The following is a 16,757-nucleotide window of genomic DNA, read 5'->3' as shown; positions in this document are numbered from 1 at the left end:
AGTAAATTGACAAGAATTAGACTTGAATAGAAAATTCAACAAATTAAAAATCTAAATAACTTAGCAAATTAAAACACAACCTAACAATTTAGAAATTTAACAACTTAAACAAAATCACGAATAGAAAATCATAGTATGAACAAGAAAAATTAAATTGAACAATCACAGTAATAACAAGTTAACAATCCTAAACCATTAAGACAATAATCAGAGTAATAACACAATAATTGATTAATTGAATAATTAAAACAAAAAAAAAGAGCAATCACTAAAAAAATACATTCCAGATAATAGAGCACAAAGGTGAGGGAGAGGGAGCAAAACGGAGGGCTAAAGCGCGGTGAAACTAGAGTAGAGGAGAGCTGAAGCCTGGAGCGTAGAGGAACAGAATTGGCACGGCAGAATAGGGGTTGTACGATGGAGGAGACGAGCTTAAGCATTGGAGACGGCAGTTTGAAGCAAATGCGACGGGCTGGATTGAGCGCCTCTGACAGTGAAGACGAGGCTAAGGAGTTGAGCTTCGGGAGTAAAGGACGAGAAGGAGATGCTGAATACTTAGGGAAACTAGGGTTTTGTTCTCTTGTTTTAATTTTCCCAAACAACGTTGTGTTTAGACATTGTGAGAACCGACCGAATTTCAATTCGGTTCAATCGAGCTATTCTTGACCAGTTAAACAGTCCAAAAAGCAATTTTCAACCGGTTCAATGGTCCAAAAGCAATTTTTAATCCAAAGGTTATGTTTATTAACCGATCCGCTAAGCTTTCCGGTTTCTAATTTGACCGGTCCGACCAACCAGTTTGAACCGATTTTCAAAACCATGAATGTATGTAACAAGTTGTTTTGTGTTGAGAATCCTTTTATTGTGTTCATTTCATTCTATGATCATGAATGATCTTGAGATACGGTTTGTTAGTTGTTTGGTTTGAATGTTTCAGTTCATGGCTCGTTCTTACAACTAAGTAATTATATTGGTTTTGGAAACTTAGTACTCAACAATATGTACGACAGAAAACCAGTGGAAGCATTTCACAGTTCGTCAAATATCACGTCACAAACAAACCGAGTATCAGCTAGTTTGTTTCAATCTTTCAAGTTGGAAGAAAACAAACAAAGCATCAACGGCAAACATATACATTACAAGTTTACCACTAATAGGTCAACAGAGTAATCACAGATTCACAGCCTCTCTCTCTCTCCTTCTGCCTGCGTACACTTTAATTACCTGCACGAAAGGCCATCATCACAATCAGGAGAAATTACAAACGCTGAAAGAAATTTTATTCATCTAACATAGAGAGCAAACACAATTCAAGCAAGAATTATAGGGATTCCTTTGGTATCTATTTCATGCTTTTCAGAGTTGTATGGAAAAGATAGTAAAACTTGAACTGAAAAATGAGAACAGGAATATCTTGTTTAATTATTTTCTTCATAATCTTAAAAGCTGAAGATTGTAATTAGAGAATGGAATAGGAAACAAAAACTAAACCTAAACTAAATCATAAATTCCAATTGAATTTCATGAAATGAAAAGCTCCAGTTTTAAGTTGCATTTCTCAAAAAATAATTTAGAAAAGATATTGTGTAAATAGATTTATGAAAACTTTTCAACTCAGAAACATGCATATAATGAACCAATTCTCATAATACTCAGCAGCTTAGAATAATATTAACATGATCTAATCAAATATGAGACCACAAGCACTCCTTAGAGGAAAGTAGATGTTTATGGAATAGTCAGAAGTCAGAATAACCAGGCCATCATTATTAAGGTATACTTCAAATATGATTTGTGGATTTGAGACAGTGCAGCAGAGCAAATAAACAGCAAAAGGATAAAATTAATCCCTTCAGTGATTATAACTTTTTCAATAAATCATTCATAGAGGAGTAGTGATAACTGATCACACACCGAGATATATAAGCATACCTGTACAGCTACATATCTCCATCACAACTTCACAGATAACATGCCTCAACTTGTGAGGGTTGTTGGCTTTCTACATCAAGCCTGAGCAATGTTGAGTAAGTCAAAGAATGACCCACTGGCTTGTCAATGCATTCAGTTTCAGTGCTGCTCTTACAGCCATCATCTGCAATGCAACCAGCATCATGCAACTCAACCTCAACAGGTTTTATGATCTTACCAAACAGCAGAAATGAACCAGAACCAATTTTCGGGACGTTGCTATTGTTGGTCCCAGTAAACTCTGGGCCAAATGAACGCAAACTACTTGGGCTATCTGGTGACAGATCGCCAGATTGGCAGTTGCCAATGTTTAACTCTGTTGACACAGTACTTAACATAGGCTCTGTAGTCTTCCCAAAGAAACTGCTACCCATATGCAGATGAGAGTTATCATTTAAAAAGTTGGAAAAACTTGATGGAGAAAATAGATCATGCCTGGCTCCCTGCATGCCAGCAGGAAAAGTATTATAACCCAACAATGTTTGACTCAGGTGTTCCATTGTTGAGTTAGTGAACCCTGCTATAGGGAAGTAAGGGTCTCCTTCTAAATCACTTAATGCCCCAGCTCTAAACTTTTTTGTGGGGGGAAACACTGTATGCAGTGTAGGTGTGGTGGAAATAAGTTCCACCTGCCACGGACTGATTCGCTTTGCATTCTGCAGGACCTCAGGTTCGTCCCATGTAACCTATAAGATTGAGATCATGAATGGTAAGAAGCCAACATCAGTCAGCTGAGATAGATGATAAACTATAGAATCTAGATAGCACAGTAGAAAAATTTTTTTAGTATGAAAAAGAAATTGTTCTCACATATAACACTATAAATATCAATTAATAAGAAACTGCAGGAAAAAATGATCATCCTTGGAATTTACCCAGCATAATCTAACACATCCAGATACATGCATGAAGAGAGAGATTTCCAGTAATGCTTATCAAGAATTTGAGAATGCAAGTATAACCACGTATGCAATCTGGGTACATAAGGGTTCAAGATCCGTTGCAGGATACGGTGTATCAAATTTTGTAACCTCTCTGATTCAAAGGCTTACCATTCCAAACGATGTTACTAAGTTGCCCACTTTTGGCTTTTTTATTTTTTTTTTATTTATCTAACCATAAATACCCATGTTCAATATGCTATTAGTGGCAAAATTCAATCCTAGACTATACATGCATGGATGAATACTATCTATTAGTAGAACACAGAAAACAGCTCTAGATCCCTAAGCATCATGTTTCTTTCTGCACAAACTCAACTTAAATAAGACTTGGCATTTGTAACTACTTACACACAACTTCCATATTACCTCAACATGTGTCTGATTTCCAATCTCAACTCTCCATCAAACTCTCTTATCAGCTATCAACAGTGCTTTGTTTGTATAGATGAGATGGATGGAACAGAACGAAATAGAATAGAAGGGAAATGAAACAGAACACCGATCTTAATCCATTCCAACTAAATCTTCATGCCATTCCACCCTATCCGTTATATTCCATTCCATTATGTTCCATTTGATCATTAGAATTTTTTTTCCCTTTTTTTGTGGGTCAAAACCGATCATCTGATATCCACGCAAAACATTTAACAGGTGATTGGTAAATTTTCGAGGACATATATACAAAGACACTGGGATTAGAGTAGACAAGAAAAGAAAAAAGTTGTGTCCGTTGTCCTTGTCTCCAAAATATACAAGTTTGTGTCAATCGATTATTTATCACTATTTCTATCATGGGCGGTTACTTAACGGGGCCTTATCAATTCCATGGACGCAACAAACATATAATAACACATCTGAAAAACAAAGCAACGGCATTCATTAGCTTAGGCAAATAGCAAACCTGAAGCATACGCCAAGGAGAACCCCTCCAAGGCCCATTATCAGGAACCGAGGCTGAAGACACCGTCCCCTGAAACCAGGTCATTCTAGAAGCATCCTCAGTCTCCACAGCCATTTTCACTCTCATTCCAGGACACCAACCCGCCTTCATTGCTGCCTCAACAGCCTCAGCCTTCACCACGAAATCCGACCACCCAGCCCTTGGATAATATACTACCTCGAACGGCATGGTCCTCGCCGCCAATTCCGCAGCCTCTGCAACCGCCTTCAACGTCACCTTCCCCCTCCCGTCCCTCGTAAACACCGGAGGATCACTGCTGTTATCCTCTTCCTCCTCTTCCTCCAGCCACGGGTCTCGATCCTCCTTCAGCACGGCAGAGAATCGCAAGGTACGCCTAATGCCGACGAACAAGGAGCCCTGGGAGTTTTTCAAAAACACGACGGAGTCACCGGCGACGAGCTTCTTGTGGTTCACGAACTTGCTCCAACCGGTTGTCAGGAGGTGCCGCCGGGGGGTTCCACGGTAAATGTGACGAAAGTCCCAGGTGGCGCCGTGAACGTCGGTGACGGAGAGAACCTGTACCGGCGGGTCGGCGTTGAAGTCGAGTCGATCCTCGCTGGTTGAGGAGGAACGATCGTCGGCGGCTATGGGACTTAGCAGGAGCTTAGCGAATACCTCGTCGGAGAGGGGATCGGCGAGGAATTGAACGGAAGAGACGCGGCAAAGGACGAACGGGAGTGTGCGAATGAGAGGGTTCAGGTGATGGTTGTGGTGGTTGTTGTGAAGGGAAGGGGGGAAGGCTTGTTCAAGATGGCCCTGCGGAAAGTAGTAAACCCTAGAATGCACGGCGGGGATGTGAACGGATGCTCCGGCGCATGCACGCCAGATTTTGGGGTCGAGAGAGGCGGCCTTGGGTGGAAGGCGGCGGGGCTGCGACGGACGCATCGCAGAAGAGAGGGAAAGGGTAAGTGAGTGACAGAGTGAGTGAGTGAGTGTGTGTGGGCGGGTGTTAGAGAGAGACAGAATTAGAAATGGTCAGATACAGAAAGTGAAATGCGGGAGGTTTGTTTGATTAGGGTTTATAAAAGGAAGTGTAAAAATCGTGCTTGGAATTTAATCTGTTTTGGTGCCAATATTGCTTGTTTTCGTTGGCAGAAATCGTGCCTTGGATTTAATGGCATTTAGGGAATATTTGGTTTTCCCAAAACCATGTAATGTTGTTACAGAGATTTTCTTTAGTTATCTTAATTGATCTAAGAAATTTTAGATTTCATATTTTTTTCCAACAAATTTTGAATCTTTTATAATTAGGTTTTTATTAGGTTTTTATATATTTTTTTAATTGAGTCTTTGTACCAAATTTTTTTTAATTAAATTTTTATGTTTTTTTTTTTTATTTGAGTTTCTACACCAATTTTTTTAGTTGGGTCTTTATACAATTAAGCCAATTATTTTCATAAAAAACTCAATTGAAGAAAAATTTGATTCAGTGACTCAATTAAAAAAAAATATAAAAATCTAATTAAAAATTTCGCAAAACTATAGAGATCAACAAAATAATTAAACCTTCTCAAAAATTATTTTTGCTAGTTGAATTAGTTCATTTGACCTTTCGAAAGAAACTAAATTATATTATCATAATCTTTTATTTAATGATGTTATGATAAAATTCATTATAAATTATCTGTCGAATCACGTATTAAAATTTAATTGAAAATAATAGAAAACTAACATACTTTACTTGAGTAATTTTTAGAAATATTGGGAGCAATAAAATTTTATTAAAAATTAAAATATTTTATTTAAAATTTGCTGAAATTAATTTAATCGTTTACTTTTATTTAAATTAAATTAATGTTTATGTGCAGCAATTTTTTTTAAAGATAGATTTTAATTTACTAAAAAAAATAAAAATTCCTTACAAGGAGACTAATTTTTTTTATATGAAAAAGATATTAGTTTTTTTGTTGGAAATAGAATTATTTGATATATTTATAAGTAGGTAGATTTTGTAGGTGAAGAGTCAACACGTGAAATTACAACACGTAAAGAGTCTGTTATCCACCTGGCAATATCCTAACCAACACGCGAAGAGCGTGTTGAATTATTTCTATAATATTATAATATACTTTATATGTCAATATTCAACTAAAACACAATTTCAATTTTTATATTAAAAATAATTTCCGTTACAAAGACATCCAACATCAAAGGTAAATTAGAGATCTCCTAATCATAAGAATATGAAAACAACCAGTAAAAAAACAAAAAATATGAATAGATTTTGAAAAAAAATAAAAAAAAGAAAAAAAAAGAAGAAGAAGAAAGAGAAAAGCATGTCATCTTTTAGTTTGAACTTTTTCAATATAGACGCTGCAACAATTTGTGAGGGGCTCTTCTCGTGTCTCTAGATATGGTCTCATTCCTTGTCCTTCACAGTAATCAAGTCAGAATCATTGTTTTGGACAGTATCTCTTTAGCATCAATTTTATTTTTGAGATCTTCTTGTAACTAATACCACCATTTCTATAATGAAGGGAATTTACAAATTTGATTAATTAATATTATTAATATTATTGATATTATTATTAATATTATTATTAATATTAATAAACGGTTACTAATCGTTTAGTACCATTTGGTTGAAGGGACACAACCTTTTAAAAATTGTGTATGTTCAAAATATTGTGTCTATTGGCTAAAGGGACACAACTCTTTAAGAATTGTGTATGTTCAAAATATTGTATCTATTGGCAATAGAAAAGACACAACCATTTATATACGTAACTAATCATAATTGCTACGTGCAATATGTATAAATAAGTCCTTATCCACTATTTTAGAAAGATAAGTACTAAGTGTACATTTTAATCAACTATTAAGAAATTTTCTTTGTTCAAGAGAGTTGAGAATTTTTTACTATTGCTAATTAAGAAATTCTTAAGTTTCATTGTATCCTAGGAGAGTATTGTCATCAACCCTATAGCAACTAAGTATGGGGACAAATATCTCTTTAAAGAAAGCGATCTAATCGTGCCTTGAAACCACTACACAAATATAAGATTTTGTCATCTTCTCATACTAATATATCCAACAATTTTAGAGAGATATTTCTTGAAGATGGCACGAGATCAAATCACTACGTTCAAGGTCATAAATCAAGAGTTTGTCAAATTAGATCGCTTTGATGGAACAAACTTCAACCGTTGGAAAGACAAGATGATGTTTCTTCTTTCACTTCTCAATCTTGTATATGTGATTGACCCAAAGACTACACCAATTGCCGATGTCACTGAAAATTCTACACCGAAAGAGAAAGAAAATATTGTTCAATTGAAAAAGAAACGTGACGAAAATACTTTTACATGTCGAGGTCATATTCTCAATACTTTATCCGACCAACTTTATGATCTCTACATGTCAATTCAATCAACCTTAGAGATTTGGAAATCTTTAGAAGAAAAGTATAATACCGAACGACAAGGAACAGATAAGTTTATTATGAAGAAATATTTTGAATTTATTATGAATGATACTATGCCTGTCATGGATCAAATTCACGAATTACAAATCCTTGTAAGTAGACTTCGTGATCTACAAGTGGTGATCCCTGAATCATTACATGTTGGAGCAATTATTTCAAAATTGCCTTCATATTGGAATTGTTATAGGAAGAAACTTTTACATCTTAGTGAGGACTTCACAATTGAGAAATTACTAAGGCATATACGTATAGAGGAGAAAACTCGAAAACGTGATGTTGTGTATCTTTCTCAAAGTTCTAAAGTGAATCATATTGGTGAAAACAACACCAATAAGAAGAAAAGAAAGTTCTCTAAAGATTCAAAGCAAGATAAGAAGAGACAAAGAGAGTTTCATCATTGTCACAAGAAAGGACACTATATCAAAGAATGTAGACTTCTGAAAAAGGAAGTACCAAAGACCAACTTAGTGGAAGAGAAGGATCTAATTGCTATGGTTGTAGAAAAAGTACAAAATATGCATATTGGCATGGTTACAAAAGTTAACATAGCAACACAAGGAAAATCACTTGAATGGTGGTTAGATTCAAGGGCTACTGTTCACATTTGCAATGATCGCAACCAATTCAAAATATATGAAGAAGTGAACAATAGAGAGGTCTTAATGGGTAATGACAACTCAGCCAAAGTTTGTGGTCAAGGAACTGTGGAATTGAATTTTACATCTGGAAAGAAATTAAGTTTAATAAATGCACTTCATGTTCCAAATTTGAGAAAAAATTTAGTTTCTATTAGTCTCTTGTGTAAGAAAGGATTCAAAGTTGTAATGGAATCCGATAAAGTGATATTGCTTAAGAATGATGTATTTGTAGGAAAAGAATATTGTACTGAAGACATGTTTAAACTTAGTATTAATAAAGTGAATATTTCATTATATATTGTTGATTCTTGTGATTTATGGCATAGTAGATTAGCACCCTTAAATTACAAATCAATTGAATATATGCAAAAGAATAACTATATTGATCTTAGTAACAAGGATTTTAATAAGAAATGTGATATTTGCATACAATCCAAAATTACTAAGAAACCTTTTCTTAAAGTTGAAAGAAATACACAGTTATTGGAGTTGATTCATAGTGATATTTGTGAACTAAATGGCAATATTACTAGAGGAGGAAAAAGTTCTTTTATAACTTTTAATGATGATTGTTCTAGATTTACTTATGTGTATTTGCTTAGAAATAAAGATGAAGCTTTTGAAATGTTTAAGAAATATAAAATGGAAGTAGAAAATATGCATAATAAGAAAATAAAAGTTCTTCGTAGTGATCGAGGTGGAGAATATTTTTCTAATGAATTTGATCACTTTTGTGAATTACATGATATTGTACATGAATCTTTCGCTCCATATACTCGCAAAAAAATGGTTTGGCGGAAAGAAAAAACCGTACCTTAGTGGATATGGTTAATTCAATATTACTAAATGCAAAATTGCCTTACAATTATCGGGTGAAGCATTATTGACATCATGTCATATACATAATAGAATACCATCAAGACATAGAAAGGTTTCTCCTTATGAAATTTAGAAAGGAAGAAAACCTAATTTAAATTATCTTAAAGTGTGGGGGTGTTTAGCCTTTTATCGAGTTCCTGATCAAAAGAGAACCAAATTGGGGCCAAGAGCCATAAGAGGCACTTTAATAGGATATGCTCAAAATTCTAAAGCATATAGAATATTAGACTTAGTACTTAATGTAGTTGTTGAATCAAGAGAAGTAGAATTTATTGAAAATAAATTTATCAATGATTCAACTTCTAATTCAGAGTATCCCCAAAATGAGACTAATATTTTACAAGAAATAAATAATCAAAATAATAAATGTCTAAGCGACAAAAAGTTTATTGAACCAAGGAAGAGCCTGAGAGTAAGAAAAGAAAAGGACTTAGGTCTAGATTTTATTTCTTCTCAGACTATCACCTTTTTGGTATAAGGAACTTAGAATTCTGTAAGAAACAAGATTCCTATTGTTATGAATATAGAGGGTGATCCTCAAACATTCAAAGAGGCTATGGCTTCAAAAGATTCTATTTTTTGGAAAGAAGTAATAAATGATGAAATGGACTCAATATTATCTAACAATACTTGGGTCTTGGTTGATTTGCCTCCAAGATCAAAGCCTATAGGATGTAAGTGGGTATTTAGAAGAAAGTATAATACTGATGGTTCATTACAAATCTTTAAAGCAAGGTTAGTGGCCAAGGGGTTTAGACAACAAGAAGGTCTAGACTATTTTGATACCTACGCACCTGTGGTAAGAATGACTTCTATTAGGGCTCTTATAGCATTACCATCCACACATAAGCTTCATATACATCAAATGGATGTTAAAACGGCTTTTCTAAATGGAAATCTTAATGAAGAAATTTATATAGAGCAACCGGAAGGCTATGTGCTACCCGGAAATGAAAAAAAAGTTTGCAAATTAATTAAGTCCTTGTGTGGGCTAAAACAAGCACCTAAACAATGGCATGAGAAGTTTGATTCAGTGGTGTTATCAAATGGCTTCTCACATAATAGTGCGGATAAATGTATTTACTCAAAATTTACTAAAGATTATGGAGTAATCATTTGTTTATATGTTGATGATATGTTAATCATCGGAACAAATTTAGAAGGAATTCGTATAACGAAGGAGTATCTAACTTCTAATTTCAAGATGAAGGGTTTGAATGAAGTTGATACAATATTAGGCATAAAGGTGCATAAGAATGAAGTTGGCTTTATCTTAAGTCAATCTCATTATATCAAAAAGGTATTGGAAAAGTTTGATCATCTCACAATTAAAGAATCAAATACGCCGTATGATCCTAATCTTAAATTAGAAGGATTAGGACTTGTGAATAGAAGTTGGCTCTCAACTTATTTGACTTTCCTTCATTCTTTGGGGGTCAACTAAGTAGAAACAACAACATATTACTATTAATCTTGGGAAATCCAACAAGGACAGAACTTTCGATTAATCTTTTCCTTGCCAAGAGCTTTTCTAGTCATTTAATTTTCATTACCATTTACTATTCTTGCTTCTTATCTTAAAAACCCCAAAAATATACCTTTCCATAACCAATTATGAGCACACTTTCCTGTAATTCCTTTGAGAGACGACCCGAGGTTTAAATACTTCAGTTATCATATTTATTAGGGGTTTATTACTTGTGACAACCAAAACTTTTGCACGAAAGGATTCTTTGTTGGTTTAGAAGCTATACTTTCAACGAGAACTTAATTGTGAAATTCTTTACTAGCAAAAATCCATTTGTCAAGCATTCATCTCCTTCATCACCTCAAAGACACATTGCATCACCACCTCACTCACATTAGCACACACAACCATCCTTGAATGAGAGACCATGCAGAACCAAAAAATCACCCAATTACTTGAAGGATTATCACTGCATGCAAACTTCATGTTCCACCACTGTTACCAATCACTAATGCAGGTATCCAATCTCTGATTACATATCATATGATGCACTCTCTCTATCTCAAAGACATTTTTCACTCACCATTTCATCAAACACCGAACCTAAGTCCTTTGACAAGGCTGTGAAGGAAGATTGTTGGAAGAAAGCTATTGGTGATGAGCTTTTGGCCCTTGAAAGCAATATAACTTGGTCTCTCACAACCCTCTCTACTGGGAAGAAAGCAATTGGCTACAAGTGAGCTTTTAAAACCAAATATAAGTATGATGGAACCATCGAAAAACACAAAGTAAGGCTTGTTGCGAAAGAATTCACGCAAACCGGTGGATTTTATTACTTTGACACATTTAGCCCGGTCGTCAAAATCGCAACATTCAAACTTATCTTAGCTCTTGCAGCAATAAAAAAGGGTGGCACCTCTACTAATTGGATGTCAATACTGAATTCCTACATGGTGACTTATTGGAAGAGGTCTATATGAAAGCATTACCAGGTTTAAGGGCCCCTTCCAACACTATTTGCAAGCTTGAAAGGTCCCTTTATGGTCTCAAATAAGTGAGTAGGCAATGAAATTCGAAGCTAAACTCTGTCCTCACTGCAACTGGTTACCTACAATCCAAGAATGACTACTCCTTTATTTACCAATGGCAACAAGTTGACAACAGTTTTGGTTTATGTAGACGATCTCATCATGGCAAGAGATGACCTCCAAGAGATTACCTATTTGAAATTCTTACTTGACAACAAGTTCACCATCAAAGATCTCGGTCGACTAAAATTCTTTCTTGGTAAGGAAATTGCTAGAAACATCAAAGGAATAGCTCTCTATCAACAAAAATACACACTTGACCTTCTCAAAGACTTTGGCATGTTAGACTCGAAGCCTATCTCTACTCTTATGTGCTACACCTCCCAACTCACCAAGACTTTAGGGACTAGACTCGAAGACACCATCAAATTTAGACAACTAATTGGGCACCTCATCTATCTCACTAACATAAGACCGAATATCTCCTTCGCAGTCAGCAAACTTAGCCAATATTTGGACTGTCCAACTGATGATCACTATAGAGCTACCATGCACCTCCTTCGTTACCTCAAAGCCTCACCAACAACTGGCCTCCTTTTCAACAAAACCATTGATCTTTCACTCTCTTGTTGCACAGATTCTAACTGGGCTACATGTGCAGATACAAGACGCTTTATCTCTGTAACTGCGTCTTTCTTGCCACTGCTTCTTTCTGGCCACTGCTTCCTCAGAGGTTGAATATAGGGCAATGACACTTGGCATTCTTAAAGGACAATAGCTACTCTATCTCTTAAAAGACCTCAAAGTTGATAATCCAAAGCCATTTACCATGTACTGAGATAACCAATCTGCATTTCATATTGAGCGAACAAAATATATAGAAGTAGACTACCACATCACAAGGGAAAAAGCTCAAACCTCAAGTTGCTGCCAATTTCCTAAGCTCACCAAATGACTGACATATTCACAAAGGCACTACCTCCTCGGCCCTTCAAATAAATTTATTCCAAGTTTGGATCAGTGAATTTTCACTATTCACCTTGAGAGGGGATGTTGGTACCTTTAAGTTAGTTACATGAAAAATTAGTTATCTGTAGTAGTAGCATTACTGATCACGCAATTAAGTTAGTTTAGCTCAATTAGCTTTTTATCTCTTTAGTCAATTAGCATATAAAAGTTAGTTACACTAATATATAAATAGCAAATCTTACTCTAGCTAAGTGTGGTTTATCATTGTAAGCTTGTGTGCAAAACTCATTTTTCTCTTTATCTGATTTCACTCCCATCTTCTTCTACTTTCTTTCTCTCTCTGATCGATCTTTCTTTCCTTCTTTTCTCTGAGCTTGAGTCACAAGTTTCCTGAGTTTGAACAAGTTCCTAAGGTTGTATTTGATTGTTGAGACATGGACACTAATTGTTTGACATAGTGGTACACATCCAGCATTTGTTTGGTGAGACACTGATTTGGATAGACAAGGTGGTACATAAATACACACAAAATACATGTATTTAGTGTTCCTCTTTAAAGCTGAGACACGGAGATACAATGCATAGGACACTCAATTTGACCTTTTTATCCCTAATTATTTTTTAAATTACCAATACATAAGACACAATCCATAAGACGCAGAGGGTAAAATTGACATTTAATTTATACATGTGTGTCTTGTACATTATTACCAAACACATTACAAAATTTGTGTATTTTTATGTATATATATCTTTATGTATTTGTGTATGTGTCTATGTGTCTTAAAGACACTAACCAAATGCAGCCTAACATTTCAAAATTATCTCAATGTTGTCTTACCAATAGTGATCTGTTAATGGAATTGACGGTGGGACAAAATTGAGATAATTTTGAAACATTAGGGACTTAAACAAGACGAAAATATTGGGAAGAAAGATGATACATTACTCTTATAAAAACTACAAAATCAAGTAAAATGATAATGAATTTTAACAAAATGAATTTTATTACTAATTTAAGATTTTTACTTATACTCATAGAATGACTAGTACATAAACTTTTGGAAAAGGAAAAGAAAGAGTATGTACATATATAATAAAGTATGAGTTATATCTTTTTGTCTCTATTATACCAAATTTCTTTAATGTTTAATTTAATTAATTTTTTTAACTTAATAAATTTTAATCTTTTCTTCAATAATTTCAATTTTTTTACGATAAATAGTTACTTAATTTATTTTTTAATTTTGCTCTTAATAAACAATAAATTCACTTAGAAAAAAATAACGTGATTAATAATAAAATTTAAAAAATTGAATAATTATCTACAATAAAGAGTTGATATTGTTGAAGAATAAAATTAAAAATAAAGTTTAACTAAATTAAACATTAAAAAATTTCGATATATTAGAGACATAAGGTACAATTTATACTTTATTGTATATGTATCATGCTCGTTTTTTTTTTCTATTTTGCAAGTTTATGTACTAATCATTCTACAAACATTTCATGATGGGTAAAAATTTTTAAGAGTAAAATTATAAAAAATAAATTTATTTACAACGAAAGTAATGTGATTAAGTACAATTTACATAGATGTGATTAAAAAATAATTGAATAACTATGTACTGTTAAAAATTGATATTGTTGAAGAATAAAATTAAAATTTATTTTTATGTATCATTTTTGTCCCCAATATTTTTATCCTATTTAAGTCCCTAACGTTTCAAAATCTTCTCAATTTTGTACTGTCGTCAATTATGTTAACAGATCCTTAATGACAGGACAATACTGAACGAATTTTGAAACGCTAGGTATAATACATACCTTACCCTTCAAAGCCTTATGCTTAAGTCATAATTCAATGAGAGTTTGGTGCTACGACACAAAGCTAAGATATAAATACTAGTGTTTAAAAGACAATTCACCAATCACTCACACTCGATAACATATATAAGCGCATCGAAAAAGGTAGATAATTAAAAGCTTAAACAAAGAATAGGAGTAAACACTACAAGAAACATCGTTAAAATCAACGGCTAAGCCATCGATAATATTAAAATTCGACGGCAAAATGGACAGTGGAGGTGGTCGCTATTAAGCTTGTCGATTTTTCAACATTCTAATAAAATTGGCGGCTTGCCTGGCCGTCGATAATAATTTAATAAAATTGACAATGTTTTCGTCTATAATATGAGTTTGAGAATTTTACGTTGTTGCTAAAATCAACAACATTGTCGTCGATATTATTATATAAAAATGACCCCGTTTTTGTCAATATTTGATTCAATAAAATCGACAATATTTTCATCTAGAATATGATAAATAAAATCGATAACTTTGCCATCGATATTTGGTTCAATAAAATCAACAAATTTACCGTCGATTTAATTATTTAGATATCGACGAACCCTTTGTCTATATTTTATTTTTTGTCTATTACAATTTTAAAAAGCGACAGCTTTACTGTCAATTTTAATAGTTATATGTTTTAATTATTTTTTTATTTGAAAATAGTAAACAATTAATGCAAATAAACTTTTAAGTATAGAAATAAAATTTATACAGAATATTAGATAATAAGACAAATAAACTTTTAAATATAAAAATAACATTTATATTAAATATTAGATAATGAGTTTACAAACTTATCAAAATAATAAATAATCCTCTAACATAAAGACTCAAGATAAGATAAATATCTAAACTTAAACTTATATTCGTTGAAATTGCAATCTACAAATAATACAAAATATTCAAAGTAAAGTAATTAAATAACCTACTCATACTCGTCTAAATAATCATCTGAGTCATCAAGATCGTCAAAATCATCCTCCCTTTGAGAACTCTGTAGTTGTCCTGGTTACTGTAGATTAGGTGGGAGTTTTCTACCTGGGACTGGAGTGGTGCTTTTCTGAGAGCTTGGAAAAGTAAAAGGAGGAGGTGGGGGAACACGTGATCTAGAACTACTAGAAGCCATAGCCCTCATATACTCAGTCAAGCTGCTTAATTGATGACTAAACTAAACCATTTGAGTTACTGGTGTTGAGATCCTCACGCAAGGATTCAACAGTCTGTTGCCACTCTCTTTTCTCCCTTTGGTAGCGGTCTTCAAGCTCTCTATATTGGCATGTTGTTCAACTTCCCTATTGAGTATTGCAATTTGTTCTCTAAGATCTAAAACTTCAGTGCTACTGGTCGTGCTTGGCCACCAACTCGAGGTCGCACCATGGAAGAATCTCTTTGGTTGTTGAGGCATTTCATCCTTTTGGGATGCATTTCTCGACTTCTGACATTGGTGACACAACACATAAAATTGGTTAGCATCCTTGAATAAGGTTGTCCACCAGAATCGACAATCCAAAACCTTTTTAGTCGTCCGTTGTGGGCCAAAGTGGCCGCCGCACTCGAATGAATGGCAAGCTTCAAGAATGGGTTGGAATTTAGATTCGAAGACGCATCTACGAATTACTTGGTCTACTCTCATTTTTCACAAGTGAAGGTCATCTCAAATATAATATTTGGAATCACTCCTCAACTTATCCCTTTGATGTTTTGAAAAGTTGGGAGGGAAAATATTAGCAACCAAGTAGTTTGCCATAGGTGCAAACCGAGAAAAGCTATCCGAAACAGCATGCAAGCTATCCAAAGGGAATGAGTCGTCAATCGGAAATGGGTCATATTTAAGATTTTCAAGGCGGCTTAGGTGGTCCGCAACTAAATTTTGTGACCTACTTCGATCCCTAATCTCAATGTCAAACTCTTGCAAGAGCAAGATCCAACATATGAGCCTAGGTTTCGACTCATTCTTTGTCAACAAGTATTTTAAAGCTGCATGATCTGTATATACCACTATTTTGGAGCCTAGCAATTAAGATCTAAATCTATTCAATGCATGAACAATGACTAAGAGCTCTTTTTCTATAGTGGTATAGTTGGATTGTGCCGCATCCAATGTTTTTGAGGAATAAGCAATGATGTAAGGGAGCTTACCATCGTGCTGTGCAAGCGCGGCACCTACGGCATGATTTGACGTGTCGCACATGATCTCGAACGGCTGTGTCCAGTCAGGGCCCCTCACAATTGGTGCCGTGGTAAGAGCTCACCTCAACTCCTCAAATGCATCCGCACAAGCACTATCAAACTCAAAGTTTACGTCCTTTTGGAGTAGGCATGACAATGGCAATGCAATCTTTCTAAAATTCTTGATAAAGCACCTATAAAATCCTGCATGCCCCAAAAGGAATGGAACTCCCTAACAGAAGAGGGGTGAGGTAAACTGGTAATGACATCAACCTTGGTCGGGTCCATAGAAATGCCCTTATCAGAAACCATGTGTCCTAACACTATGCCTTGTCTCACCATAAAATGACATTTTTCAAAATTTAGGACAAGGTTAGTGTCAACACACCTCTCTAAGACCTTAGCCAAGTTCTCTAAACAACTATCAAATGAAGTCTCATACACACTAAAAT

The 16,757-nt window shown here is 34.4% G+C and overlaps 1 protein-coding gene across 1 annotated transcript; it reads right to left on the bottom strand.

Annotated features, from left to right (window-relative positions):
* Window positions 1-1,002: 1,002 nt before the first annotated feature.
* On the bottom strand, window positions 1,003-4,910 carry LOC107469754 (auxin response factor 17). Its single transcript, XM_021132561.2, has 3 exons — window positions 3,817-4,910; window positions 1,933-2,657; window positions 1,003-1,224 (listed from the first exon to the last, which is right to left on the bottom strand). Exons 1-2 carry the CDS (start codon window positions 4,759-4,761, stop codon window positions 1,962-1,964), a joined length of 1,641 nt encoding a protein of 546 aa, XP_020988220.1. The 5' UTR covers window positions 4,762-4,910; the 3' UTR covers window positions 1,003-1,224; window positions 1,933-1,961.
* Between the last annotated feature and the right edge of the window lie 11,847 nt (window positions 4,911-16,757).

The sequence above is a fragment of the Arachis duranensis genome, chromosome 10 (assembly GCF_000817695.3).
Source record: "Arachis duranensis cultivar V14167 chromosome 10, aradu.V14167.gnm2.J7QH, whole genome shotgun sequence".
NCBI classification, from domain to species: domain Eukaryota; kingdom Viridiplantae; phylum Streptophyta; class Magnoliopsida; order Fabales; family Fabaceae; genus Arachis; species Arachis duranensis.
This window is presented reverse-complemented; position numbering and strand designations above follow the sequence as displayed.

Coding starts and splice junctions, on each gene's coding strand:
- LOC107469754 (XM_021132561.2), bottom strand. CDS start 4,761: ATGCGTCCGTCGCAGCCCCGCCGCCTTCCACCCAAGGCCGCCTCTCTC. Junction 2,658..3,816: donor CTCCTTGGCGTATGCTTCAG/GTTTGCTATTTG, acceptor TCAATCTTATAG/GTTACATGGGACGAACCTGA.